General features: G+C 35.1%; 8 protein-coding genes across 8 annotated transcripts; 6 read left to right on the forward strand and 2 right to left on the reverse strand.

The window, feature by feature from the left end:
* Nucleotides 1-712: 712 nt before the first annotated feature.
* On the reverse strand, nucleotides 713-1,611 carry Tsp_10350 (hypothetical protein). Its single transcript, XM_003372544.1, has 4 exons — nucleotides 1,578-1,611; nucleotides 1,335-1,437; nucleotides 1,076-1,155; nucleotides 713-873 (listed from the first exon to the last, which is right to left on the reverse strand). The coding sequence occupies exons 1-4, from the start codon at nucleotides 1,609-1,611 to the stop codon at nucleotides 713-715; spliced, it is 378 nt and encodes a 125-aa protein (XP_003372592.1).
* A 207-nt stretch (nucleotides 1,612-1,818) lies between these two features.
* Tsp_10351 (hypothetical protein) lies at nucleotides 1,819-3,729 on the reverse strand. The gene is made up of 7 exons (XM_003372545.1): nucleotides 3,694-3,729; nucleotides 3,303-3,651; nucleotides 2,992-3,210; nucleotides 2,732-2,838; nucleotides 2,192-2,686; nucleotides 2,045-2,165; nucleotides 1,819-1,853 (listed from the first exon to the last, which is right to left on the reverse strand). Exons 1-7 carry the CDS (start codon nucleotides 3,727-3,729, stop codon nucleotides 1,819-1,821), a joined length of 1,362 nt encoding a protein of 453 aa, XP_003372593.1.
* A 978-nt stretch (nucleotides 3,730-4,707) lies between these two features.
* Tsp_10352 (hypothetical protein) lies at nucleotides 4,708-5,057 on the forward strand. Its single transcript, XM_003372546.1, has 2 exons — nucleotides 4,708-4,817; nucleotides 4,850-5,057. Exons 1-2 carry the CDS (start codon nucleotides 4,708-4,710, stop codon nucleotides 5,055-5,057), a joined length of 318 nt encoding a protein of 105 aa, XP_003372594.1.
* Nucleotides 5,058-8,519: 3,462 nt separating this feature from the next.
* On the forward strand, nucleotides 8,520-11,209 carry Tsp_10353 (hypothetical protein). The gene is given in 5 exon segments (XM_003372547.1): nucleotides 8,520-8,617; nucleotides 8,895-9,035; nucleotides 9,333-9,602; nucleotides 9,619-10,784; nucleotides 10,815-11,209. 5 exon segments carry the CDS (start codon nucleotides 8,520-8,522, stop codon nucleotides 11,207-11,209), a joined length of 2,070 nt encoding a protein of 689 aa, XP_003372595.1.
* A 5-nt stretch (nucleotides 11,210-11,214) lies between these two features.
* Nucleotides 11,215-11,763, forward strand: Tsp_10354 (hypothetical protein). Its single transcript, XM_003372548.1, has 3 exons — nucleotides 11,215-11,293; nucleotides 11,423-11,505; nucleotides 11,542-11,763. Exons 1-3 carry the CDS (start codon nucleotides 11,215-11,217, stop codon nucleotides 11,761-11,763), a joined length of 384 nt encoding a protein of 127 aa, XP_003372596.1.
* Nucleotides 11,764-12,384: 621 nt separating this feature from the next.
* Tsp_10355 (hypothetical protein) lies at nucleotides 12,385-12,783 on the forward strand. The gene is made up of 3 exons (XM_003372549.1): nucleotides 12,385-12,409; nucleotides 12,453-12,498; nucleotides 12,531-12,783. Exons 1-3 carry the CDS (start codon nucleotides 12,385-12,387, stop codon nucleotides 12,781-12,783), a joined length of 324 nt encoding a protein of 107 aa, XP_003372597.1.
* Nucleotides 12,784-13,931: 1,148 nt separating this feature from the next.
* Tsp_10356 (conserved hypothetical protein) lies at nucleotides 13,932-17,956 on the forward strand. Its single transcript, XM_003372550.1, has 6 exons — nucleotides 13,932-15,081; nucleotides 15,210-15,326; nucleotides 15,457-15,573; nucleotides 15,694-15,810; nucleotides 15,865-15,980; nucleotides 17,906-17,956. Exons 1-6 carry the CDS (start codon nucleotides 13,932-13,934, stop codon nucleotides 17,954-17,956), a joined length of 1,668 nt encoding a protein of 555 aa, XP_003372598.1.
* A 3,409-nt stretch (nucleotides 17,957-21,365) lies between these two features.
* On the forward strand, nucleotides 21,366-22,144 carry Tsp_10357 (hypothetical protein). Its single transcript, XM_003372551.1, has 3 exons — nucleotides 21,366-21,450; nucleotides 21,816-21,886; nucleotides 21,935-22,144. Exons 1-3 carry the CDS (start codon nucleotides 21,366-21,368, stop codon nucleotides 22,142-22,144), a joined length of 366 nt encoding a protein of 121 aa, XP_003372599.1.
* Nucleotides 22,145-23,064: the final 920 nt, after the last annotated feature.

A 23,064-nucleotide genomic window follows, 5' to 3' on the forward strand; every position in this document is an offset into this window, starting at 1 on the left:
GTTTATTTCATTCGAGAATTTCAAGCGAAATTTCCTTTATTTCATCGACGTGTAATTTTTTGAAAAATATTGTTAATAACTGTAAGACGATGAATATTAAGTTTGATAAAACTGACAAAATTCCTACAGCGTTTCTTTCAACAGATAAATTCAGCAAAAGGCAATGTTAGAAATAGAATAAATAATGTTTAACAGGCAAACAGTCATATGATCATTTTATTCAGAGTAATATCTACTAACCAATAGTATAAAAAAGCACTGCGTTTTCATTTCGTATGTAATTTTATGACACTTTCAATCAATGTAAATGCGGACATAACAGAATTAGATTTTTGCGTTCAATTCTGTTGTTGTAAAAGATAAACTTTTTTCATGAAAGAAAGCTGCGTTACATTGTGATAAATTGTATTGAGATAGCAGAGGTAAATCAAATCAAATCAAATCAAATCAAATTAAAATAACCTTTCTTTGAAATTATCATTTTTTAATCAGAAAAAATATGAAAATAAAAGTAATAAGTTGTTATAATTTGAAAAATGAGAATATCATAGCGGATACACTACAGTATAACGTAAAATTTTTAGTTTCTTTAAAATTTGTTTTTAATTTTTATAAAATTGCTCATCTTCTGCCATATTATTGAAAAGCTTTCTACAGATGTTTGAAAAAATAGAAGAATTACAAATGGAAATGGAATTTTGTTTATGCGGTTCTAAAATTTTTGCATATTTTCAAGTGAATATTTGCTATAGTTGACAATGTTGCAGGTTCGTGATGTACAGCACAATGATGAAATGAAAATGATCATTTTCTGAAGTACTACCACTGCAAACCGATAACTCAACGTGCAGATAACTCCGTGAAATATGGAACCTAAACGAATATAAAATATGAAAGATGAGATGTTTTTCAAAAAACGTATTAAAAAGAGAATGCAATTTTAATGATTTCTAATCACTATTTGCAGCTGTATTTTGAAAACAACCTTAAAAAGTTGAATACAAAAGTGGAAATTAATCTTGCTCATGACACCAATTTGACATTTTGCTCTTCTTTCTGCAACATTATTTGTAACGAAATTCAAAATTAATCTGATAAGATGGAAATATGTTGAATAATCTGGCGCTTTGTGCTAATGGAAAGAAAGACTGTTGACTGAAAAATTGGAAAATGTTTTTTTATATTTCAAACAGCTGCCTTTCGAAAGAATAAATTCAATTTTTTGCCATATTTTACGTTTTTCGAGGTTTAAAACAATGCTTCAGTATTTTTTTTAGAATGAACAACTTTATTTTGATAGTTTTTTAAAGGCATATATATTTTTTTAAATTAACGTATGTCCAAATTTAGCACTATTATCGACATTTAATTTATTTTGTTGGTAAATATCAAAATTTGTTCCACTGCTTTGAGACAGTTCTGTGTCCTTTGACGGCGCTATATCAGGAAACGCAACAAGTATTATATGAACAAACGTATTAACGGTAATAGTATTATTTTAAATTTCTACCCAATAAATATAACATTAATTTTAGGTAACATGAAATGTGCATGTTATGCTTAATGTTGAAAATTACCTATTATTGAAAATAGGCAACACCCCTTGCCCATTCTTGACAATAGGCAAAAATATTGCCTAATATGAAGTTTGGCAAATTTATTAAAGTTCATATGGATAAAAAGGCAGTGTATTAATTAGATTTCAAATGCGATATAAATTATAAATTATGTGACAAATTCTATTGCATTACTGGTTATAGTGATTGCGCGGAGACCTCTAAGCCAGGAATATGCAAACTTTTTTTTACCATCGACCCCCTATGGTTCTCCTTGATGCCTCATCGACCCCCAAGCTCATAAAATAAATATTAATAATAATAAATTTCTTTATTATAATGTATACTTTACCCTTTTCACAATTAATGGTTCTCGATCAGATTCATTTCATCTTTACGTTTAATTATCCTTTCTTCAGTTTGTACATCTGTTCCTATAAAGGCCGTATTTATGTGAATTCAAGGTAGTTGATGATTTTTTATTTAACTCCTTGGCATCGTTAATGTGAAGGATATGTTCGATGAACAGCAGCAAGGGCATTGATATTTGGCTGGAAATTGGTGAGTTTCAGGCGCAAGTCTCAACGCATTTCGAGGTTCAGTCTGTTCCTTTGCTTTGATAAAATCGCATTTACGTGGCTGAAACCAGCTTCAACCAGGTATGAACTTGGAAATGCTAGTAAAATTGGCTGAGCTGCTGCACTTAGCTTGGGGTATTTAGTGGTAATATTTACATTACTCCAAAACTCACTGAGGCTTTTATGTTTGAACAGTAATTTAGCCTCGAGATCCGCGCTTATCATCTCAACGTGCTTTTCCTGCAATGAAAATTCAATGTTCGCATTTTCTATTTCTATGTCGAATAGTGTAATTATCCAGTCTGGTACCGTCATGTTCTCCAGGTCCTCAAAACGTATTTTAAAGTTTTCCCTTAATTTTTCCAGGTGATTGATATATATCTCCAAGTAAAGGTCTGAAACATCTGCTCCTTCTTCCAGTTTTTGTAAATTTGAAAAATACTTGAAATCTCGTCGTGCCAAAAAAGATTTAAACGGGCCTATTTTAGCTCGGAAGCCTATTAGCACTGTTCGTGCTTGAATAATGGAGACATCTTTTCCTTGCAGACGTTTCTGTGTTTCATGAAATTTTCAATACAGGTCTGCCAAATAGAACACATGGTTCTTACACTTCTTCAACTCCTCACATAATGTCTGGTCCACATCAGCAAGAAACTCCACAGTCGAGTGATTCAAATCAACAAGTCTTTGTAAGCAATCCTCTCCTGACAACCATCATACTTCCGTATGAAAAAGCAGTAGGTTGAAAGTTTCATCATTTTTATCACATAAGATTGCAAATAGTCCGCAATTCGTCGGTTGCCCTTTAATTTTATCGACTGCCTTAATATAAACTTATAAGGCAGCATGCAGTTCACCACTGAGATTCTTGGCAACAAGATGATGTCTGTGTAACACGCAGTGAACAGCGCGTACATCAGGAACCGTTTCCTTGAGTAAGGTAGCAAATCCTCTGTAACGGCCAACCATTGCTGGTGCACCATCATTAGCCACTGCAGTAATATTCCCGTGGGGAACATTGTGTTCTTTCAAATAATGCTCTAAGCATCGAAAAATTGTCTCACCCTTTGCATCACCTTTAAGATAATTGGCAAAAAAAACTCGTCAACAATGCACTTTAGGCTTTGACTATAATACCCTACATATTCCATAAGAATAATCGAGCAACCGAAAGCTGACTCATCTAGTTGGATGGAAAATTTGCAATGTTGTAGCTCAAACACCAAAGTTTTCTCCACATCGCTGGCCATTTCATCGATGCGTCGCTGCACTGTCTTTGCACTTAAAGGGATACACTTCAGAACAGGTTCAGAGTCTTTTTTCATAACAGTTTCAATCTCTTCTTTAATAGCTGGTATAACGATCTCCTCACCAATGGTATACGACTGTGCTTTCTTTGCTATATTAAGGGAGATGCTGTATGATGCCTTCAATCCTCCATCACAATCAACACTGACACCAGGCGCTTTACAAAACCCCTTCAAATTGGGTTGATTTCTAATTTCTTCTTTCAGCACCTTAAAAAACTCAATATTTTTGTTTTTCTTATCAGGTTGAACCCTTTCGAGGTGGTCTTTCGTTTTTGAAGGCTTCATGGCATCGTTACTGATAACCTTTTAACATAGCAGGCACATAGGCATGGTTTCATTAGAAAAAGAAGCTATGAGACCAAATTTCAAATTTTCTTGCGAATATTGTCAGCACTTCTTCTTTGCATCAGCGCTCGCCATTATGTTCAGAAATAAAGCGCAGCTACGCTCGCTGTCATGCGTTGCTTCAATTACGTGCGGCCGCTGTCACGCGGACGTCCACCCCATGCAGCTGTGCACAATTTATCATTGAGGCTTCTCTCAAGAAAATAATAGACAAGTATTTTGGCGATTTATTGGAAAAGCAATGAAGCAAATTTAGAGGCCCATTATTCCAAAACTAGTGGACAGTTCCGGAGAGAGAGACGGTTCCACTGAGTGCTAAATTTGGGCTTTTTGCTACTACCTAAATTTATTCTGCAATGCTCCCTCCATTTTTGTGATTGGCAGGTCGCTGATTGGTTGTAGGGGTATTGATCGGTAATTGGCTAATGACTTCTGCTATTTTATTAGCTAATCATCATGATAAGTGATTGGGTGAATAACTGTGCCATTTGATTAGCTATTCAGCTGTGATCTAGGATTGGATGATTGTTGGTTATCAAGACTTTACCAAATATGGGTGCATTACCATTAAAATACCTTATATGGACATAAAAAAGCATTTACTATTTTTTAAAGAAAAAGTTTGTAGTTATAACCTGGAAATGTGTATATTTGTTTTTAGACTTTGCAAATGATGCTTTTAAAAAGCTTCTGCGTTTTACATTTCACTGTTAACAAAAGATTTTCTTATTGCTTCATTTTATTCTTGTAAGTTTGCTTTTGTGTTTTATGTCTTCTCATTTATGCTGATCAACAGACAGTTTTCACAGAACCTTTTCTGCTATTCGATATAAGCGCTTCAGAACTAAGCAAATGTATAGTACAGAAATTTCCATTTTACAACAACAAGCAAATCTGAACTTTATTACAATATATACTATGGGCAAGATGGGCAATACAACGATAACGTGGAAAAAGTCCATTTCTAAACTTGTAGACACTGTTCCACGGCAACCAACTAATCGTTATGTTGAAAAAATGGATTGCCTGTAATATTACAATAATAATGTGCTACATTAAGCCATTGTTTGTATGTTTATTCACAACCCGTAATTGTCATTATGATTTGTGCACTTCAGCGTGTGGCATCTCCCTTTGTGTACTGGCTTGTCGGTTCTTTGAGAAACAAACTGAAATTCATTATTATTAATTCTCATCATTCGAAAACACATCTCAAACCTACGATACGGAAAATAGCACAATCATTGATGATAAGCATTGAGGAGTGAAAAAAATGAAAAATAGAATTGACGGTTTTGTTTTTTGCAAATTAAATATCTTTATTATTGAATTGCATTATTCTCCAAAAATATAGAAGCAACAAATGAACAGCCTGCAGAAGAGGTAACTGAACAAAGAGATGTTAAATAAACGTGTTTATCTAGGTCATTTTTTGTTTTCATAATTTGACATGTAATGACTTTTTACGATGGCAACAGAGCAAAAAAAAAGAATTCTCTTTGCTTTCACATTTGTTTGGTAAAATCAACAGAATTTCGAAATGAACTAGATATTTTTTGTTCTGGAATGTTGAGCCATAGTAATACAAGTATTGCAACTTGAATGTTTAATCAATTCAGTTGTCGGTTTAACTTTAGATATTGAAAAACAAATTGAATACAGTTTACACAAAATGTATAATCACAAATTTCTATTTTAAACAAAATTCCATATTTTACTTTTTATTAAAAAGCTGTGTTAAAAAATGGTAAATGCTTTGTTATGTCCATATAAGGTAATTTAATGGTAATGCACCCATATTTGGAAAAGGATTGATAAACAACAATTACCCAATCCTTGATCAAAGCTTAATAGCTAATCAAATGGCAAAGTTATTCACCCAATCACTTATCATGATAATTAGCTAATAAAATAGCAGAAGTCATTAGCCAATTACCGATCAATCGTATGCAACCTATCAAAGTACAGCCAATCACAAAAAGGGGGCGGAGTTTGGGGAAAATAAGACGCGGATGAGTTCAGACTAATACGCCACATGCAAATTTTCACTTGTTTGTACTGCGTTCAGTTATTCGTTTTCAGTTTTAATGATTGATGTTGAATGGTATGAGTTGAGTCTGCAATGATATTTCCTTTACTGTCTATAATGAAGAATTGCATAGTAGTTTGTTGTTTGCTTATTGTTGTATGTTTTCTTTTTAGTTACTTCATCTACATTTGTAAAAAATTCTGCTAACATGATGGTCCCAATTTCAAAACTACATATCACACAGTTTGTATGTTAGCCAAGCTTCTCTTGTCAAGCTTTACTCTGAAGTGCACGTTGCCATCAATCAAAATGCTGGCGATACATCCCTGTTGTTTGAAAATGTGCGAGGGACATTCAAGGCAATCTTCATATTAGCATCTAGAAGAAATCATATCAATCTGTTTCTGATTCAGATATGAAAATTTTGCCTAATCTAATGAAGCATTACCTGGTGTATCATACAAAGACGAAGAACGTTGTATTTAGGTGAATGACGTTTTCGCGTGGAAATGATCCCTGTTAAAGGCTGGTTATACGATGCCAATTGCTGTGATCATGAAAGTGATTTGAATGGTGTTTCCCCGCTCCTCGGTTTAAAAATTCTGGCAATATTCATATCTTAATACATAGGGAAGCATTATACTTTTAAACGTATATCTCGAGAACTACGCAAACGATAACGAGGTGGATGTGTCTGTTGTATAACCCTAATAATTTCCGATCGATTTCTGCCCATAAAGTCTATTTTTGGATTCAAATGTTCCTCTGGACTATTGCAAATTTCATGGGTTATAGACTTTGGTTGTTTTTGCGAAAATCAGCGAAAATACTTTTTTCAAAATTTGGAGTTTTTTCGAAATTTCTAGACATTCACAATGATTACCAGTAATGGCATGCAAAGTTCCATTAGAAACGACCCAATAGTTGTAGAATAAATGCGCTATAACTTTGTCTACTGCCTATCTTAATACGTAAGGGAATTTGCCCATCAGTAAATCTCTTTCAACGGAAGCAATGACTGCCTATTCATGCACATGAGACATATCTGATATCGAGTCTATTAGATTTCTAGTAATTTATCGTTTTTTATGATCAATTGAATTGAATTGAATTGAATTGAATTGAGTTTCTGAAATTATTGCTGTTCACTAATCATTTATTGCTGCGAATGAAAACGTATGTGCTGTAAGTGTTTTGTTTGTTTTAAAGCAAACATTTAATGGAATACGATCCTAATTGCTATGTTTTTCATTGATTACGCATCTGATTGATACCACATGTGTGGCTTTCGTACTTTCGCTAAGTAACAACGATACAATGGCGATTTGCATAATTAGTATAATATGTAGTCGCCCAGGGTGAATCTTCATTACAAATGCTAGGAAAATAAGTAAATTCACAATTCATGTCAAACTATTGGGCGTATACATGGTATTTGTTTGAATTTTTAAAGGTATCCATCATTAAGTAGAGTGTAAATTATTCCACGCTTCTCAGAAAGTACGGCGAATTATAAAAAAATTTGATGATAAGGCCAGCAATTGTGTGCCAATTAAAGGTATGTAAATTTTCAATAACCCGCAATCCATAATTTTTTGAGAAATTTGATAAAGCTGAGGGTTTGAGCATTTGAAATTTATAAAATAAAAAGACTCTCATATTGTACAAAAATAGCTTTCATATGTGATACTTTTGGAGAATTTTTATCTCTGAATTGGAATCAATCAAAAAATTCAGTGAACAGTGGTTTTTAATTTTAACAGTTACTATTGTGCAAATAAAAATCAGGAACAATTCTTATGAAAATAAATTCTTTTGTTGGAAACGTAAGTTTCCAGGGAAATTTGCCCCCAAAAGCCATGCAGGTGAAGGAGGCCATCCCCGGCACTTTAGGATAATTTTCAAGGTCATCTGAAATGCTGAATGGGCATGGCGCGACCGCAGCAGAGCCAGAATGCTTGCTGGAAGCACGGAAGTGAACAAAATACGTCACAACGGCAGCCTACAATTGCCCCAAGACAAGAATAACCAAATTTCCTTTGTCCTAAATCGTGATCCTGAGGTCGGTACGCTCCGTATATAAACCGGTGAAATCTGAAGCCGAAGAGTCGAATCGAGAGATCGAGTCCAGAGCGGAGTGCTGGTGTTATTTGTGCGAGAGCCGTTAACCTCAAGTCAAATGGGTGAGATCATCGTACAGGGCCGTGCAGATTGCTACTTTATTGCAGAAGCTGTTGTTGGTGACTATCAAATCACCAATTTGTCGCTGTTGCTAAATCTAATAAATTCATCTCTTCCCAAAGAATTGTCTCAACATTATACAGTCCACTGACCAATCCTGGTGTGTTCACAACATCTTTTTTTCAGATGAAAACATTGGTAGTACCGCTGGAAAAATTAATGAAACCATTCCGTATGCACATTCATTTAACGTTTATTTTTCACTCATTTCTATTTCGACTCCTTGAAATCCTATTTCGGTTTCACTTCTTTTGTCATATCTCAACAAATACTCACTCAGGAGCTGTCCGGATAATTTTATAATAGTTGGGGAATAATTCGCTACCAATGTAAATCAATTGCCTTTGAGAATCTTTTCTCTATACCTGCCCATCAATATTTAACTCCCTGTGGTAAAAGCACTTCTCAGTGTACGAAATCAACGGTGACGTAACACCAGCCGACTCCCTTGTTTTTCTCAATGGAAAACAATGGAATTGCATCTAAGCGGTCAATAGGTCAGCGTTGTGTTGTATATCTGCCACAACTCTGGTGGTTAGCTGCTGAAAAAGCATCAAAGTGAAATGTGGCTCACAGCGCGGCTGTTCAGACTACGGCTAGGCTGCACAGTCTGAGCGATTGGGCAACCAAGCCGATTTTCTGATTGTTTTTGATCTAGGTCACCGGACGTGGAGCTAGGTCAAGAAAAAACGTATAAATATGAGTGAGGAGGGAGGAGGGAAAAAACAAGCAAGAAAGTTATCCTTTCAGACGCTTGAACTGCTCCAGAGCGATCGTTTCGTTATCTGTCTCCTAACGTCTGAATGAAATCGAATCCACATCATACTTTGTTCAGATCATTTATAATTAGAAACCTACAATCCACTTACAAAAGAGATCTGCAAGTTCCAAAGAAAGATTTCTCAACATTAGGTCCTCTGAGCCGGATTTCGACTGACCAGCGACGTATCGATCAAGTTCACGATTCATCGCTGACGTTTTAATATGAGGCATCCCAGGAAGAAGATCATCCCTTTTGACACGAAAAGAAAGTCATTAGAACACCGAATCCAGCGATTGCAGCGTCAGTGTGAAACGAAGCAGACTTGGTAGCCATCCGCAAAGCAACAAACGCAGTCGATGAGGGGAAAGAAGCTTTCATCAACTCCCGCTGAGCGAGACAGGAAGAACTACCCGACAGCGAAAAGGCTAGGGCACTTGCCGACTACGATCAGCTGCTGGAACTAGTCACGCAGCTTCAAAGCAGAGCGAACGATCTGTTAAAAAACTCCAGCCAGCATCCGGACTTGTCACACAACACCACAACGCAGCATCGAGGTGAATGCGTGCCGCTGAGCGCCATTGTCCAGATCCCCAAGCTACCAACCTACAGCGGGGACATTCTCGAATTCAATGCATTCTGGGGCCAATTCGATGGTGCAGTGCACCGTAGAAAGGACTTCGACAATGTCATCAAATTCGTCCATCTGAAATCATGCGTATCCGGCGAAGCTCTCCAACTCGCTAGCGGCACAGAACTACGAAGATTTAGTGAAATTACTTCGTGATCGTTTTTACAGAACAACTGACATCTTGGACGCCCACATCAACCGTCTTCATGGATTGCAGCCAGCATCCAGCCACAGTCGAAAGGAGTTACTACGGCTGCACGACGAAATCAACAGCCAACTGGAGATACGCGCACTAGGAAGAGTCATTGACACACGACACCAAGCTCATATCTGGCTTCAGATACTGTTCCCCAGGCTAGCCAACTTGCTGCCGTCACTGACTCGAACAAAGTGGAAGGAGTACAGCACCAAACTGACTGAAGAAGGGTTGACATCGAAGGCGTTCCTATCCTTCTTCAGTCAGCATGCTCTCTGTATGGATCACACGGACAACTTGGCCAACAGGAAAACAAGGTCTCCCCCGGCACGACAGAACATTCGAAGACAAACACGAAAACACACCACGATCGATGTGCTCCACGCTTCAATCACTCTTAAATGTCCAGTGTGCCGGGGTGACGACCACCACCTACCAAATTGCAAACGATTTTTAAGCCCAGGGCGGGAAAAACGCAAGAAAACTGCCAGGACACTGCATTTGTGTTTCAAATGCTTGCAACACGGACATCGAGTGACAGAGTGCAAACTGAAAGGTCGGGGTTGGAACTTGCACCGTTTACTAACATCAACGACCCCAAATCAACAAACTCGAAGACAAGCAGATCCAGACAACGAGAAACACCCAACTCAAAAGAAGTCGCGTCTCAAAGAGAAAACGGAAGCAAGTGAGAACGTTCTACTCACCACTACTCATGGTCTCACCAGAATACGCTTCCAAACAATACGCGCAATAGCACATGGTGCCGAAGGAAAGCGAATGACAGTGAACTGTCTGTTCGACAGCGCCGCAGAAAGGACTCTGGTAAGAGAAGACGTAGCACAAACCCTGGGACTTGCAGGACCAATCGAAACAATCACAGTGAAGGGAATGCATAGCATCCACTGCAACTCAGCAGCCTCCAGAAGAATTCAGCTACGACTAAGTCCTTTGAAGAGCTATCATCACGAAGGAGGCAACCAGCCCATTGAAGCCCTGACGCTCACTAAGATATGTGATGACATTCCATCAGTGTCCTTCCGGAGCAAGGACTGGAAACACCTGGAACAGCTACACCTACCAGAAGAACGGGATACGAATCTCCCAATCCATATTATGATCGGTCTCGATTTCTACGGTTGATTTCTCAGCGAGAAGATCCTTCGAGGTGGCCATGACGATCCGGTAGCAATCGAAACGACGCTGGGATGGGTCGTGTTTGGCCCGGTGAATCCCTCGCCAAATACGATATCCCAAGTCAATTGTGCTCAGATTGAAAACGAAATCGAACGGACATTGAAGAAATTTTGGGAGCTGGACTCCATCGGCATCAAACCCCAAGAAGAGAATCCAACTCAAGACTCGGTAAGCGCTAAGTTTCACAGTAATCTAACATATGATGGTTCACGGTACACTGTGGAGCTACTGTGGAAACCCGGTGAAATCCGGCTACCTAACAATCGCTCACTGGCCGAGCCACGACTGCAAGCCATGGAAAGCAGCATCATGAAAGACCCAGCCAAACAACTAGCGTACAGCACGGTGATCGAAGAATACATCTGAAATGAATGGCTAGAAGAAGTGACAAGCCAGCACGAGCAGAATGGCAAAACTTGGTACCTGCCACATCATGCGGTGTACAAGACAGTTGACGGTGAGTTAAAATGTCGAGTAGTGTTTGACGGGTCGGCAAAATATGGCGGTGTCTCGCTCAATCGGTCAATGTCTTGAAATTCCATCAGTACGAGTATTTAAGACAATTTTGGTTGGTGACAGACCACCGTCCGTTGGTACGAATATTTCACAAAAAACGCGACATAACAAAAATCATTAACAATCGCTTAATACGATGGACACTCGTATTATCTGCTTATGATTAAAAAATAAAATATCAGAAAGGGAAAGAAAACTATTGTGCAGATGCATTGTCCAGACTGCCGATGCAAACAGAAGAACCATACACAGTGGAGAATAGAGAAATTAAAAGAATAACAATGATGAAGTTAGATGACTTGTGGCTTTCAGAAAAGGAAATAATTCGAAGAAGAGCACAAGACAAGGTGCTAAGAGAAGTAAAAAAATGCATTGGAGACAACTGGCTAGAAAAAAATCGATAGGGAAGTTAAACAATTCTGCCAAGTACGTGAAGATATTGCAGAAGAAAATGAATTGTTATTAAAGGCAGGAAAAATTATAATTCTAGAAACACTCAGAAGGGAAATTATGAAACTGCAACATGAAGGACATCCTGGCATAACATAGCAGCCGTGAAAGCGCTCACGAGATATTATATCTGGTGGGTGAACTGTGAACGAGATATTGAAATGTTTGTGGAAAACTGTTATCCATGCCAAGAGAATCGAGAAAATGAATAGGAAACACCACTACTCTCCTGAAATACACCGTCAAAACCATGGACATGAATTCATCCGGATTGTACAGGGCCTAGTCAAGAAAGACAATGGATGATAGGAATTAGCGCGTATTCCAAATGGCCTGAAGTCAAAATGATGAAAACAATAACAACAAAAGCGCTAACTGAGAAATTACAATAGTGATTTGCTAGATATGGAGTACCAGCTACTATCGTGACAAACAACGGTCCAGCGTTCCGATCACAAGAATTTAGAGACTTTTGTAGACAAAATGGTGTCAAACCATCATCCGTATCATCAGTTCGTATCATCTGAAAACAAATGGTTTAGCAGAGAGAATTTATAAGAGCATTTACAAGAAGAATGCGTCCATCGAAAAATGATGAAGGTGAGATAAGTAGGTGAGTTCAGAAATTATTATCATCATCCAGGAATACACCACACAAGAGAACAAGACGATCTCCGGCATAATTACATGTGGGAAAAAGATTACCGACATTGTTTGACAGAATTAAACCGGATTTGAACACCAAACGTGACATCGAAATATGGAAGCAGAAAATGTATCAGGATAGGAAGAGCAAGAGCAGAGAATTCAGGATAAGAGAAGTGTGGATAAAGAATGAGCTGAAAAGAGGATGGAGCCCAGGAATCACAGATCATCAGAAAGGAAAATTGTCTTATGAAGTACTCGTGGCAGGAAAAAGAAAACGGAAGCATGCGGATCAACACAGAAAGCAAAATGGCGCTCTGGATGAGTAAAACCGATCCAAGGAGAATGACGCAGAAATAAGAAGACAGCAAAATAGTACATTAAACGAAGAAAATCTGAGACGCAGCAGTCGCAAGCGCTACACTCCGAAAAATGGCAAGACTGCAGAATATTCCCAACTCAAAAAAAGGGAAAGCGAAAAAGAAGATGTAGCATATGTACTTAATCTGTTAAAAAAAGAACTGCACATGAATATCTGATAAATACAGTATGGATGTTGTTGTGCTTTCTTGGTGTGTGTGTGTGTATGTATGTGCGTCTGTTGTAGTTAAGTACTTGATTTAGAAGTGATCTAGATCTTACAATTACCTGTGTTTTTTATTTTATAGGAAAACGCTGCAATATGAAGTTGTTGAGAGAAACGATATTTGCACACGTTTCGCGATCATCAAACGAAACGATCTTCAATTTTCAATCTAACTTGTTGTCAATAAATGAACTTGATTTTCTTTAAATATAGGTTGGTAACTTGAAAAATTTGTAAATAATTTTGAAAATTGTAAAAATACGTTAAACACTGTTGTTTTTATTTTTTATACCATTTATGAAGACAAATCATATTTTTTCAAAATCATGTAATTTGAATTTAGCAAAAATGTTTAAACTTGTGAAAGGAACTTTAAACAATGAACTTTAAAAGGCTCTTTAAAATGTATCTTACATTTTAAAGTGTCTTCATTATAAATGGCATGATATAACAAGATTTCATTATTTTCTCGTTTTGACTGCGATGAAGTGTCTTTTTTGCCTAAGTTCTCTCCGATCAAATTTGGTAAGTAGTATTTTTAGATATCTTGATGAATAAATAATCATGGTTACTGAGAGAAAGAAATTATTCCATTTCTAATTTATTAATTTCTTTGTTGATTGACCTGAATTTGTTCTACAGTGCAATTTTTCTATAAATGTACTTATAATAAACTAGGCTTTTTTTCAAAACCGCTGAATATTTATATTTTTCTAAAGCTTTACTTCAGTTGAATTTCTGATGGTAAACTTTTATTTGATTAGAAGCAAAACATTTATTGTTTAATAAAGTCCCGTTAATACTTTCGTCAGTTTCAGATGCAGTTTATTTTATTCATCTAGAAATCATCACATATTTGATATTTAAACAGAATATTTTTAGACTGTGCTGATGGCGGTGACTAAAGTTTCACTGGTCGTGTCAGTAATCTGTTTACTTATGGGAGGAAGTGCTGATGGGGGTTGCCCGGTTTCCAGCAGGTGGGATAATTATGGAGGAAGAAAATTAGATGATGGCGGATGCCTTACAGTAGTCGATATGTTCGAAGTGAAAAAATTCTATGGACAAGTCACTATCGAGGATTTACATCGATTCTGTGCGAGTTCCTTCAAAGGCGGAAAACTACTGTCTTTCACTGATTCTCAGAAATTGCAAATGCTTGATGGTGTCAATTTTAAACAAGCTGTAGCATCGAATATTCTAATACATCCTGGGGTTCGAATCTATGAAACCAATATTACAATGAAGAAAAATGTTCATGTTGAAAAGTGCGGGCAAACTGAGAGACTATCATGTGATGGTTATCCGTATGAATACATATCTAACGGAAATGGTACAGTTGACGGTATGTTGTTTAAATGTGCGGAGAAGGGGTGTTGTAATAATACTGATTGTGATGAAAGAGTTTCCGTGCTCACATATGAAAGCACACTTCTTGCTAATTTTCCTGACTTGTCGCACGGCAGTTATTGCCGATGTTTACTTTTAAATTCAACATTCTTAACATGGAATCTATCAAACGACCATATATACGACTGTGATGACATGAAATGTGATGTATTTATTTGTCAGAACGACGAATACACGGATTGCAACGAAACTAGAGTTGAAAACTGTACTTATTTATTGGAAGCCGGAGATTGTAAAGAATTCACTTACGAAGTGATATCTGAAAAAGAACATCCCTATGGAAGGGACTGTGAAGAACGAAATTACGGAGAATCATGTTTGTGCCCTTGCGCAGGAACATGGACTGAGTGGTCCATTGTATCACAAACGTGTGGTAAAGTTGTTTCCAATAGGTATCGTCCTACGCTGGATATGGTATCAGAAAATGAAAGTTGCGATGGAGCGGAAGATTCATGTTGCAAGGAGACCAAAGAGGACTTTGTAGTTTGCGATCACTACAAGTATACTAGGATTGAATATGAAACGTTCAAAGAGAAATGCGAACGGCAAAAGGGACAGGTGAAAGCGACAGAAATTGAGCTTGTATGCGTTTGTTTGCGTAGCGAGCAGTTTGGTGAATTATGTGAAAAAAGTAATACTTAAAAAAAATTGCATATATTATCAGTGTAAAGTTTTTAATGGAGAATTTTAAGTTTTGAATTAATTTTTATTTTGACTGTTGTTAAAGTAGCGAGTTTAATCTGTAATTTAATGTTTCAGCTGCAGATTTATGCAGTGAGCACAAATGGTGTCTAAATGGAGGCACCTGCCGCAACTACAGAGGGAATTATAGATGTCATTGTACCAACGGTTTTTCAGGAATGAACTGCACCGATGGTAATTACGTCATTTTTTATTTTACTTTTTATTGTAATTAATATCAGCAATGAGCGAATATGCACTTCCTTTCTACACTGTACATCCCTCTGAATATGCTGTTTACATTGATTTCAAACCTATATTTCAGTTGTCGAAGTGTGTCAATCAAATGAGCAGTGCCTAAATAAAGGAGTGTGCGTTTTGCTTCAATCAGGCAATGTATGTGAATGTGATGATCAGTTTTTTGGTACTAACTGCGAACTGAGTAAGTTACTTGATTGAGCAGTATATTTTTATTTCTTTCATAAATTGTTTTCTGATCATTATATTTAAAGGAAGTGTTTAATAACAAGTGTAATTTGTGCATTTTTTTTGACATTTACAGAAATTGGCAGCTGTGAAAAAGCACTTTGTCAAAATGATGCAGCATGTCTTCAAGTCACGAACAATGCATATAAATGTGATTGCTCCTATAAATACGAAGGAACGTTTTGTGAAAAAAGTAAGTTTAATTCATGCAAAACCAATGGAATTTGCAAATATTATTCAATTTCAGAATTGTCTACTGTGGAGATTTATATTCGGCTAATAACAAATAGCCTTGCTTTCCAAATGACCCTAATTATCATTGTGCTGATAATAATTGTGTTTGGCTGCTTCTTATTAATTATGGTAATATTTCTGTTCTATTTATTAGATTTTTGCGAAGCGGACTGCATTTAGCAATTTCATTTTAATATCCGTTTTAGCTGAAAATTAATAAATCGAAAAGGTGTTTTGAATGCTTCATTCTGCTAATAATTCATAAACTTTCCTTCTTTTTACATGATTTTCCGAATTTCTTGAACAGTTTTCAATTTATTAAGCAGATGAATGTAAACCCGTATTTATAGTAATTTTGTATATATCTTAAACTACACATTTTCTTTAAACTTAACGTTATTTGTGATTATTTGGCATTGCAGGCTATTCGTGGGCATCATATCCGCAAAGAAACTTCTTTTGAAAGAGTGCTTAGAACAGGGCTAGAGTAAAAACTTACAAATCATTGGAATAATGCTTATAAATTTTATTCTGCGTTTATTGTAGAAAGAGAAAAGCTGTGATTGCTCAATACGATGCTAAACATAAATTAGGTAATGAAAAAGGTACAACACAGAAGTCGAGCAGCTCTGCCGTTGGGTAAGAAATTACAAATCATACAAATTATGCTCACTGTGCATCATTTTACATGTATTTAAGGCAGGAGGTGCATTTTGGAAAATTTCGAATATGGAATAAATCATCGGTTCGATCATCAGATTCCGAAGCAGCCAGTGGGTATGAAATTAGAAATATAATAGAAATAGTGTATGTAAAATTAATTTTGCATGTACTTTAGCTCAAGGAAAAAATCAAAAAGCAAGAAAGTCAAGGTCTCACATCGGGATGCCAGTAGGCGGATGAAATTGAAGGGAAGGAAGAGCAGAAGCCGACGTTCTCGTTCACAATCAAATTCACGTCATCGATCGCGTTCGCGATCACGATCTCGTTCGAATTCTGCTTCTCGAAGAGTTTAACCCGTTTTTTTTGTAACACAACTGATTTCTGTTATTCTAACTATCACCTTGCACTCATAGTTAAATTATTGTTGTATAATTTATTATTATTATTATTATTATTATTATTATTATTATTATTATTATTATTATTATTATTATTATTATTATTATTACTGCCGGAAACTATCTACCGGCAGCCTACAATTGCTTCTCATTGCGGAATGCATTGTTTGAAAAGAAATAGAATACTGTGATTTAATTTCATCGTTTAATATCAGTTATGAGATAAGATTTTTCAACAAACGTTTACTTAAAAAAAATTGTTTCCAAATCACATAATCCAATAAATAAATAAATAAATATAAATATAAATATATATATATATATATAATGCAATTAGTGTTTCATTCATGGTTTGCAATGGCTGGGCTCTTTAATGTCCAATGCGCTTTGCACGATCATAATTGCCATGTTTTTCATTGATTTTGCTCTGATTCGTATAACGTGTGGCTATTTGATTGCACTTTCACTGAGTAACAACGATGCAATGGAAATTTGCATAATTAGTATAATATTTAATCGCCCAGGGTGAAACGTCATTACGAATGCTAGGAAAATAAATAAATTCACAAGTGATGTCAAATTATTGAGCTCATGCATAGTATTTGTTCGAATCTGCAGAGGATTCCACCAGTAAGTACAATGGAACTTATTCCATGCTTGTCATAAATTGCGACGTATTGTAAAATAATTTTGTGATTATATTAAGCAGTTCTGTGCCAATAAAAGGTATGTAAATTTTCAATAACTCGCAACTGTTGATTTTTTGAGAAATTTGATAGAGTTGCCAGGTTAAGCATTTGACATTTATAGAAGAAAAAAACTGGCATATTGTAGGAAAATAGCTTTCCAATTTGACATTTTTGGATAATTCTTACCTGTGAATTGTATTCAGTTAAAAAATTCAGGGAACAAAGGTCTTTAATTTTGAATTTATCTTGTTCGCAAAAATGAAAATCAGGAACAATTCTTATCAAAATAAATTCCATTTTTCAGGGGGAAAACATTGATAGTCCCGTTGGCAAAATTAATGAAACCAATCCATAAGCACATTAATTTAACTTTTATTTTTCATTTCTTTTTGTATCGACTCCGTTAAAATCCTACTTCAGTTTCACTTTTTTTGGCATATCTCAACAAATATATAATCAGGAGCGGTCCGGATAAATTTATAATAGTTGGCGCGAATAGTGCTCTATTGATATAAATTAAACGTCTCAATTTTGAAAGAAATTTTTTCTCAAAGATTTAAAATTTTATGGGCTATATAGACTTGCTTGTTTTTGCGAAAATCGACGGAAACTTGTTTTTTAAAATTTCGACTTTTTTTATTGTTATAGTTTTATATTAATAAGAAATTGTGTTTTGGAAAATTTTTCCGGAAACTGCCTGGTAGGTTTAAGAATGCAGTGAGCGATAAAGAAACGTTTGGAACAAATTTTATGTGAAGAAGCTACTTCCCTTTGCTCGATTATTTAAACATTTACGATAAACCTAATTAAATTCATATTCCTTGCATACTGATTTACTCTCTATGTTTTATTGCTCTTCTTTTCCTTCCCACTTATACCACATTTTTCTGCCTTCGCTGTTTTTTGAAAAATAGCCAATAATATTTTACATAAATTTCCACTTTTTGTGAGTAGTAGATGTTGGCAGTAATAAATGACATTGTTATGAATAGTTTCAATGTACACTGCCCAGTAGTTTTTGCATAAATTGCTTCTAAATTTACCGCATTTCACCTACCATAATATGTAGGAAAGTTGAAAATCTGTAATTTCCTAGAAACGCAACTAGTATACGTGATTTTTAACTAACGAAGCACTTTTGGCATTTGATTTGGGTATGCATTTAAATTTAACAACATCGACTATTACCCGATCGTGTCTTTACTCCTACGGATATTCACCATTTGACCAATTCCCTAAGCCAGCAGAGAACGAAGCTTTACTGCAGTAAAATATCTAAAAAGCTATTTCTGCACTACCATGACAATAGAACAATGTGGACTACATTCATTTTGACTTTTCCACTGATATTGACCTGATAATAGAAATGTTCAGTTCCAAACAGAATCGAAATTTGTCGTTGATTTGAAATACAATTAAAAATATTAATTTAAAAGTTATTCTACCACGTGATTGAGATTCCAATTTTGTTTAAATGAAAAAATGGCACTATTTTGTTAATCATCAGACTGGCATGTATAATAATACCTGCACATGATAAATCTTTTGTATACTACATTTGCCCCTTTTTATAAATTCATCGCCTCTGTATATTTTACATTAAATGAAGCAATATAATTTTTTTTCAAAACTATAAATATGCACTTTTAGTTGTACTGTACTTGTTATTTGAGTAAACAGGACTTGTTGTATTTGAAAAGAGTAAAGTAATAAAGGTCAATTTTACGATAAATGATGGATTTATCCATGCATTAGATATATATAGCAGAGAAGAAAATTGTAAGAAAAGAAGAATAAGAAGAAAGTACTGCAATTTGAATGCTTTCATGGCAAGTTTATGCAAATGGAGCAGTTTAAGAAGTATGTATGGATGAAGAAATTGAGAAAGTGAACACTGCAAAATATTTGAATAACAATTAGAAACGATTTGCCATACTCAATTAAGTGTTCAATTTCAATTTTGCAGTTATCAAATTTGAATTAAAAAATAACTTCCACTCTAAATAATTTAACATTATGAGTGTTACTTTAAACACGTCAGTGCTGACGTGTCACTTTAAATCTCAAATTGTTTAAACTTTATAGCGTCACTTACATGTTGTATGTGAGAGCAGCGTTTTATTGTTCTTATCAAAGTTCAAGCTTGATTGCTGCATTAAATTATGATGTGGAAAAAAGGTGTTCTCGCGCTGGTTATGTTTGCCGCATTGTGCGAGTTGGTCGCATTTCTATATATGCTTTACAAAGCAGTAATGTTGAAGAAGGAGAAAAGAAAAAAGAAGATCAAGAAGACAAAGCAAAAAGTGAATAAATTCCTTGACTTGCTACCACCACCGGGACAGACGGCGCCGTTGAACAGTGATATCCTTCAACAAATGCTTGATCAATCATCATAAAAGCTGATTCGATCAACAGCTATTTCTCGTTCTACTGAATTTATTTTCTACCAAATTCATGCTTCAGCAACCTGAACCAGCAGCGGTCTTTTTAAAATTTGCTTTCATAAATAATTTCAATAGAAATGCTGTTCTTTGTTTTAATGTTAAAAATTCTTGAAAATAAAATTTACTATATTTTGTTTTGTTTTGTTTTCAAATAGATTTAATGAGAATTTTCAAATTTGTAAGCACTGCTATATATATTTTTGCCTTAAAATCAACAATTTTTGTGGTTACGGTTTAAAAATGAAAATCCAGCCGTTCAAACGGCAGGAAATCAGAAAAAATTGTTGCACAGCTTAATCATTTCCTTGCTGGCGCTGCTTTGATAATTTATTTTTGAAATTCAGCTGCTGCTGACAATTCTTTTTTCTGCATAAAATGCAACCTGACGAACACACACGTTTTCATTTGTCAAAATATAATTTCATTTCTCATCAACGGAATTCAATATAAAATTTGAATTACTGTATTACATTTTTAATTTAATTATCAGCACTACAGAAGCATTTCTTTGATGAAAATTTGCATATTAGAAATATCACTGAATACAGTATGACATTAAGCTTTATGATAATTTTGTATAGAGACTATTATGCAATCGACGTGCAAAAACAGATAGACAGTTAAATGTTTTGGACTGTTTTTTGATAAGATGATGGCATTTGTGTTTAGATGATGTTAAAATTTTGTTCGCTTCATTTCTGATAGTCATTAACAATTGTCTTTTATCTGCCTTTTGGGGCAAGCAAATTTCCTTTCTGTTAATATTTTATCGTGCTGAGCTATTTGATAATTGTCTCAAACGTTCAGTAATTCAGCTTCAGGGATAGCAGAGATTAGTAAACGCTTCTCCCAATTGTGTGATTGACGGAAGAATGAGTTTTTCACATTTTCCATATGCAGCTGATTGAAGCTGAACTCAAGCACCACAAGTGACGTGTATTCTCGACAAGCAAAATGGTAATGTATTTTGTTAAAAATATTGGATTAATTTCTCATCATGCTTGTGGCCACGTTTTACGGCATGGATAGTTGTATGGCAGCACTCTGTATTCCTGCATTAAATGAAACTTAATTGTTTTCTGTGGAATGTATTTCTTTTTTGAAAAAGCCATTTTTTCAATCTGAAATACGAAGCATTAAAAAATAATTTCTTATTTCTGAATAATTTTTCACAAGGATTTAGATTTTCATATTTAGGCAGTTTAAAGTGCACTTGGCTTGTACTATAACTAAATAGTAGATTTTCTTTTATCAGACTTTAAAATTTGAAATGATAAATAATGCTAATGTTTTGATAATTTGCGTAAACATTGATAATTTATGACTATCTTTTCAGTGATTTTCACTTTAGCACGTTATATGACAGTTTTGAACTTTGAAAATACACGATTTGCCGATTATAATGGTTAATAGAAATATTTGATTGCTTCATCGACTCGAATTATGCTATCCGCAGGCAAATTGAAATGAAGCTTGTTTCGCTGACATTGAAATGTATTTGTGAAATCTCGCTATTTGTTTGCTTTTCAGCTAACAAACACCAAAATTATGTCGGCCCAGCGGAGTGAACAATGAAAGTAGTACTTGTTCACCAATTAATTTCATGGAAAACTGTATGCAAGTGCTATGCAATCACTTTTGCGTCATTCGTAGAAATAATTTTTGGCTAACGGTATGCTGAGAGTGAATGGCGTTGCGTTCTCAATGGAAAGACAGTCGTAGGCCCTTAAATTATATATGATTATTTGTTCATTTTATTATAATTTCTAGAAATGTTTTGTTGTGGTTTGGAATTGCATGTAAGGAAGGATAGATCTCAAGCAAAAGGAGACGCTAATTTAGTTAAGTCTCACTTTTCTTCGTAAATTTCGTAATTTCTCTAAATATAGCTAAAAATTCATATTGTGTGCATAATCAAGCTATGCTGTCTCATCAGGAAAGGAAGTGCATTTGTGGTGGCTACTGGAAAATTAATTGTATCTGTTAATCAATTTGACCTTTTGGTTGTGCTGACGAGGGAATGTGAAGCTTGGCAGAAAATCATCGGATGTCTCTTTGTGCAAACAAGCACAAAAGGCAAAAATCACAAACGACATTAAAAAATATCTGGAATTCAGGCATGAATCACAATGCAATAAATTAAAAGTATATGTGAATCTGCAGGTATTAATACAACTAATTATAGCCAGCTTGGATGCACCACAGCTTCAGTGTTGTTAGTGAAATAAATAGAAGTCTCATTTCACATTAATGACGTCATTCCAGCGGTCAATTTTATTATACATGAGCACGGAATGCAAAGCATAAAAAGGAAATAGAAGAGATAAAATGAGGATAAATAAAAACACCTTTTAATATAAAGTTAATGTATACTTCCAAAATAAAATCACGGGAAGATAATTAATATTTGAAAATACAGTAATATACATTATTTAAATTGTCAAATTAATGATAAGAAGGTTACTAAGAAATACACAAATAAGGGAAATGCAAAGTTGTATCCATAGTTATCATTTTATTACAATGCTGTTCGACAAATGGTGGCAGTGCGTAACCAAAGTGCAAATGCAAGAAGCTACATTCAGGTGAAAATTTAATAGTGAAACTTATTTTCCTGATACATTGCTATGAATGCGTATATATTTAAGTATTTAAGCAATTTTCAATTTGAAGATGCGTAAAACTTAAAATAATTTGAAAGCAGAATTCTCATTTACATATAGTTGAACGTTAAAAGATTTGAACAAATCCATATTTCAGTTTGCTATTTTAGGTGATCGTCTAGATTTAATTGGAGAAGACGATAAAAGTTTCTATTTACACTTGCTTATGGCATTCAGCTTCCTTCTGATCCTGAGCAGGTCGAATATCACTAAGCGAATAACTGTTATCTACTATGCAGCACAAAAAAATACCGTTTTTCATACAGATATTGCCTTTCAAGTTAAATTTACTTATTACTCTATATTGTCTCCTAAGTTTTGCCCCGTGAGACATTAGATAAATCAAAAATATTTAT

This window comes from Trichinella spiralis (genome assembly GCF_000181795.1).
Source record: "Trichinella spiralis strain ISS 195 chromosome Unknown Scfld9, whole genome shotgun sequence".
In the NCBI taxonomy this organism is placed as follows: Eukaryota; Metazoa; Nematoda; class Enoplea; order Trichinellida; family Trichinellidae; genus Trichinella; species Trichinella spiralis.

What these genes read in the sequence shown, in the direction of transcription:
- Tsp_10357 (XM_003372551.1), top strand. Translation starts at nt 21,366, where the DNA reads ATGACTATCTTTTCAGTGATTTTCACTTTAGCACGTTATATGACAGTT. An exon ending in ACGATTTGCCGATTATAATG is followed by an intron (nt 21,451 to 21,815) that starts GTTAATAGAAAT and finishes TATAATTTCTAG; the next exon opens with AAATGTTTTGTTGTGGTTTG. An exon ending in CAAAAGGAGACGCTAATTTA is followed by an intron (nt 21,887 to 21,934) that starts GTTAAGTCTCAC and finishes CTCTAAATATAG; the next exon opens with CTAAAAATTCATATTGTGTG.
- Tsp_10352 (XM_003372546.1), top strand. Translation starts at nt 4,708, where the DNA reads ATGGGCAAGATGGGCAATACAACGATAACGTGGAAAAAGTCCATTTCT. An exon ending in GTTGAAAAAATGGATTGCCT is followed by an intron (nt 4,818 to 4,849) that starts GTAATATTACAA and finishes TGCTACATTAAG; the next exon opens with CCATTGTTTGTATGTTTATT.
- Tsp_10354 (XM_003372548.1), top strand. Translation starts at nt 11,215, where the DNA reads ATGGCTAGAAGAAGTGACAAGCCAGCACGAGCAGAATGGCAAAACTTG. An exon ending in ATCATGCGGTGTACAAGACA is followed by an intron (nt 11,294 to 11,422) that starts GTTGACGGTGAG and finishes GGTTGGTGACAG; the next exon opens with ACCACCGTCCGTTGGTACGA. An exon ending in GCTTAATACGATGGACACTC is followed by an intron (nt 11,506 to 11,541) that starts GTATTATCTGCT and finishes ATAAAATATCAG; the next exon opens with AAAGGGAAAGAAAACTATTG.
- Tsp_10355 (XM_003372549.1), top strand. Translation starts at nt 12,385, where the DNA reads ATGCGTCCATCGAAAAATGATGAAG. An exon ending in TCCATCGAAAAATGATGAAG is followed by an intron (nt 12,410 to 12,452) that starts GTGAGATAAGTA and finishes ATCATCATCCAG; the next exon opens with GAATACACCACACAAGAGAA. An exon ending in GATCTCCGGCATAATTACAT is followed by an intron (nt 12,499 to 12,530) that starts GTGGGAAAAAGA and finishes ATTGTTTGACAG; the next exon opens with AATTAAACCGGATTTGAACA.
- Tsp_10356 (XM_003372550.1), top strand. Translation starts at nt 13,932, where the DNA reads ATGGCGGTGACTAAAGTTTCACTGGTCGTGTCAGTAATCTGTTTACTT. An exon ending in AGGAATGAACTGCACCGATG is followed by an intron (nt 15,327 to 15,456) that starts GTAATTACGTCA and finishes CCTATATTTCAG; the next exon opens with TTGTCGAAGTGTGTCAATCA. An exon ending in AGGAACGTTTTGTGAAAAAA is followed by an intron (nt 15,811 to 15,864) that starts GTAAGTTTAATT and finishes ATTCAATTTCAG; the next exon opens with AATTGTCTACTGTGGAGATT.
- Tsp_10351 (XM_003372545.1), bottom strand. Translation starts at nt 3,729, where the DNA reads ATGAAGCCTTCAAAAACGAAAGACCACCTCGAAAGG. An exon ending in ACTAGATGAGTCAGCTTTCG is followed by an intron (nt 3,211 to 3,302) that starts GTTGCTCGATTA and finishes ATTATCTTAAAG; the next exon opens with GTGATGCAAAGGGTGAGACA. An exon ending in TTGAAGCTGGTTTCAGCCAC is followed by an intron (nt 2,166 to 2,191) that starts GTAAATGCGATT and finishes ATCAAAGCAAAG; the next exon opens with GAACAGACTGAACCTCGAAA.
- Tsp_10350 (XM_003372544.1), bottom strand. Translation starts at nt 1,611, where the DNA reads ATGGGCAAGGGGTGTTGCCTATTTTCAATAATAG. An exon ending in TTGCCTATTTTCAATAATAG is followed by an intron (nt 1,438 to 1,577) that starts GTAATTTTCAAC and finishes TTCCTGATATAG; the next exon opens with CGCCGTCAAAGGACACAGAA. An exon ending in AGTGCTAAATTTGGACATAC is followed by an intron (nt 1,156 to 1,334) that starts GTTAATTTAAAA and finishes CCAATTTTTCAG; the next exon opens with TCAACAGTCTTTCTTTCCAT.
- Tsp_10353 (XM_003372547.1), top strand. Translation starts at nt 8,520, where the DNA reads ATGGAAAACAATGGAATTGCATCTAAGCGGTCAATAGGTCAGCGTTGT. An exon ending in GCTGCTGAAAAAGCATCAAA is followed by an intron (nt 8,618 to 8,894) that starts GTGAAATGTGGC and finishes TACTTTGTTCAG; the next exon opens with ATCATTTATAATTAGAAACC. An exon ending in GATCGGTCTCGATTTCTACG is followed by an intron (nt 10,785 to 10,814) that starts GTTGATTTCTCA and finishes AGATCCTTCGAG; the next exon opens with GTGGCCATGACGATCCGGTA.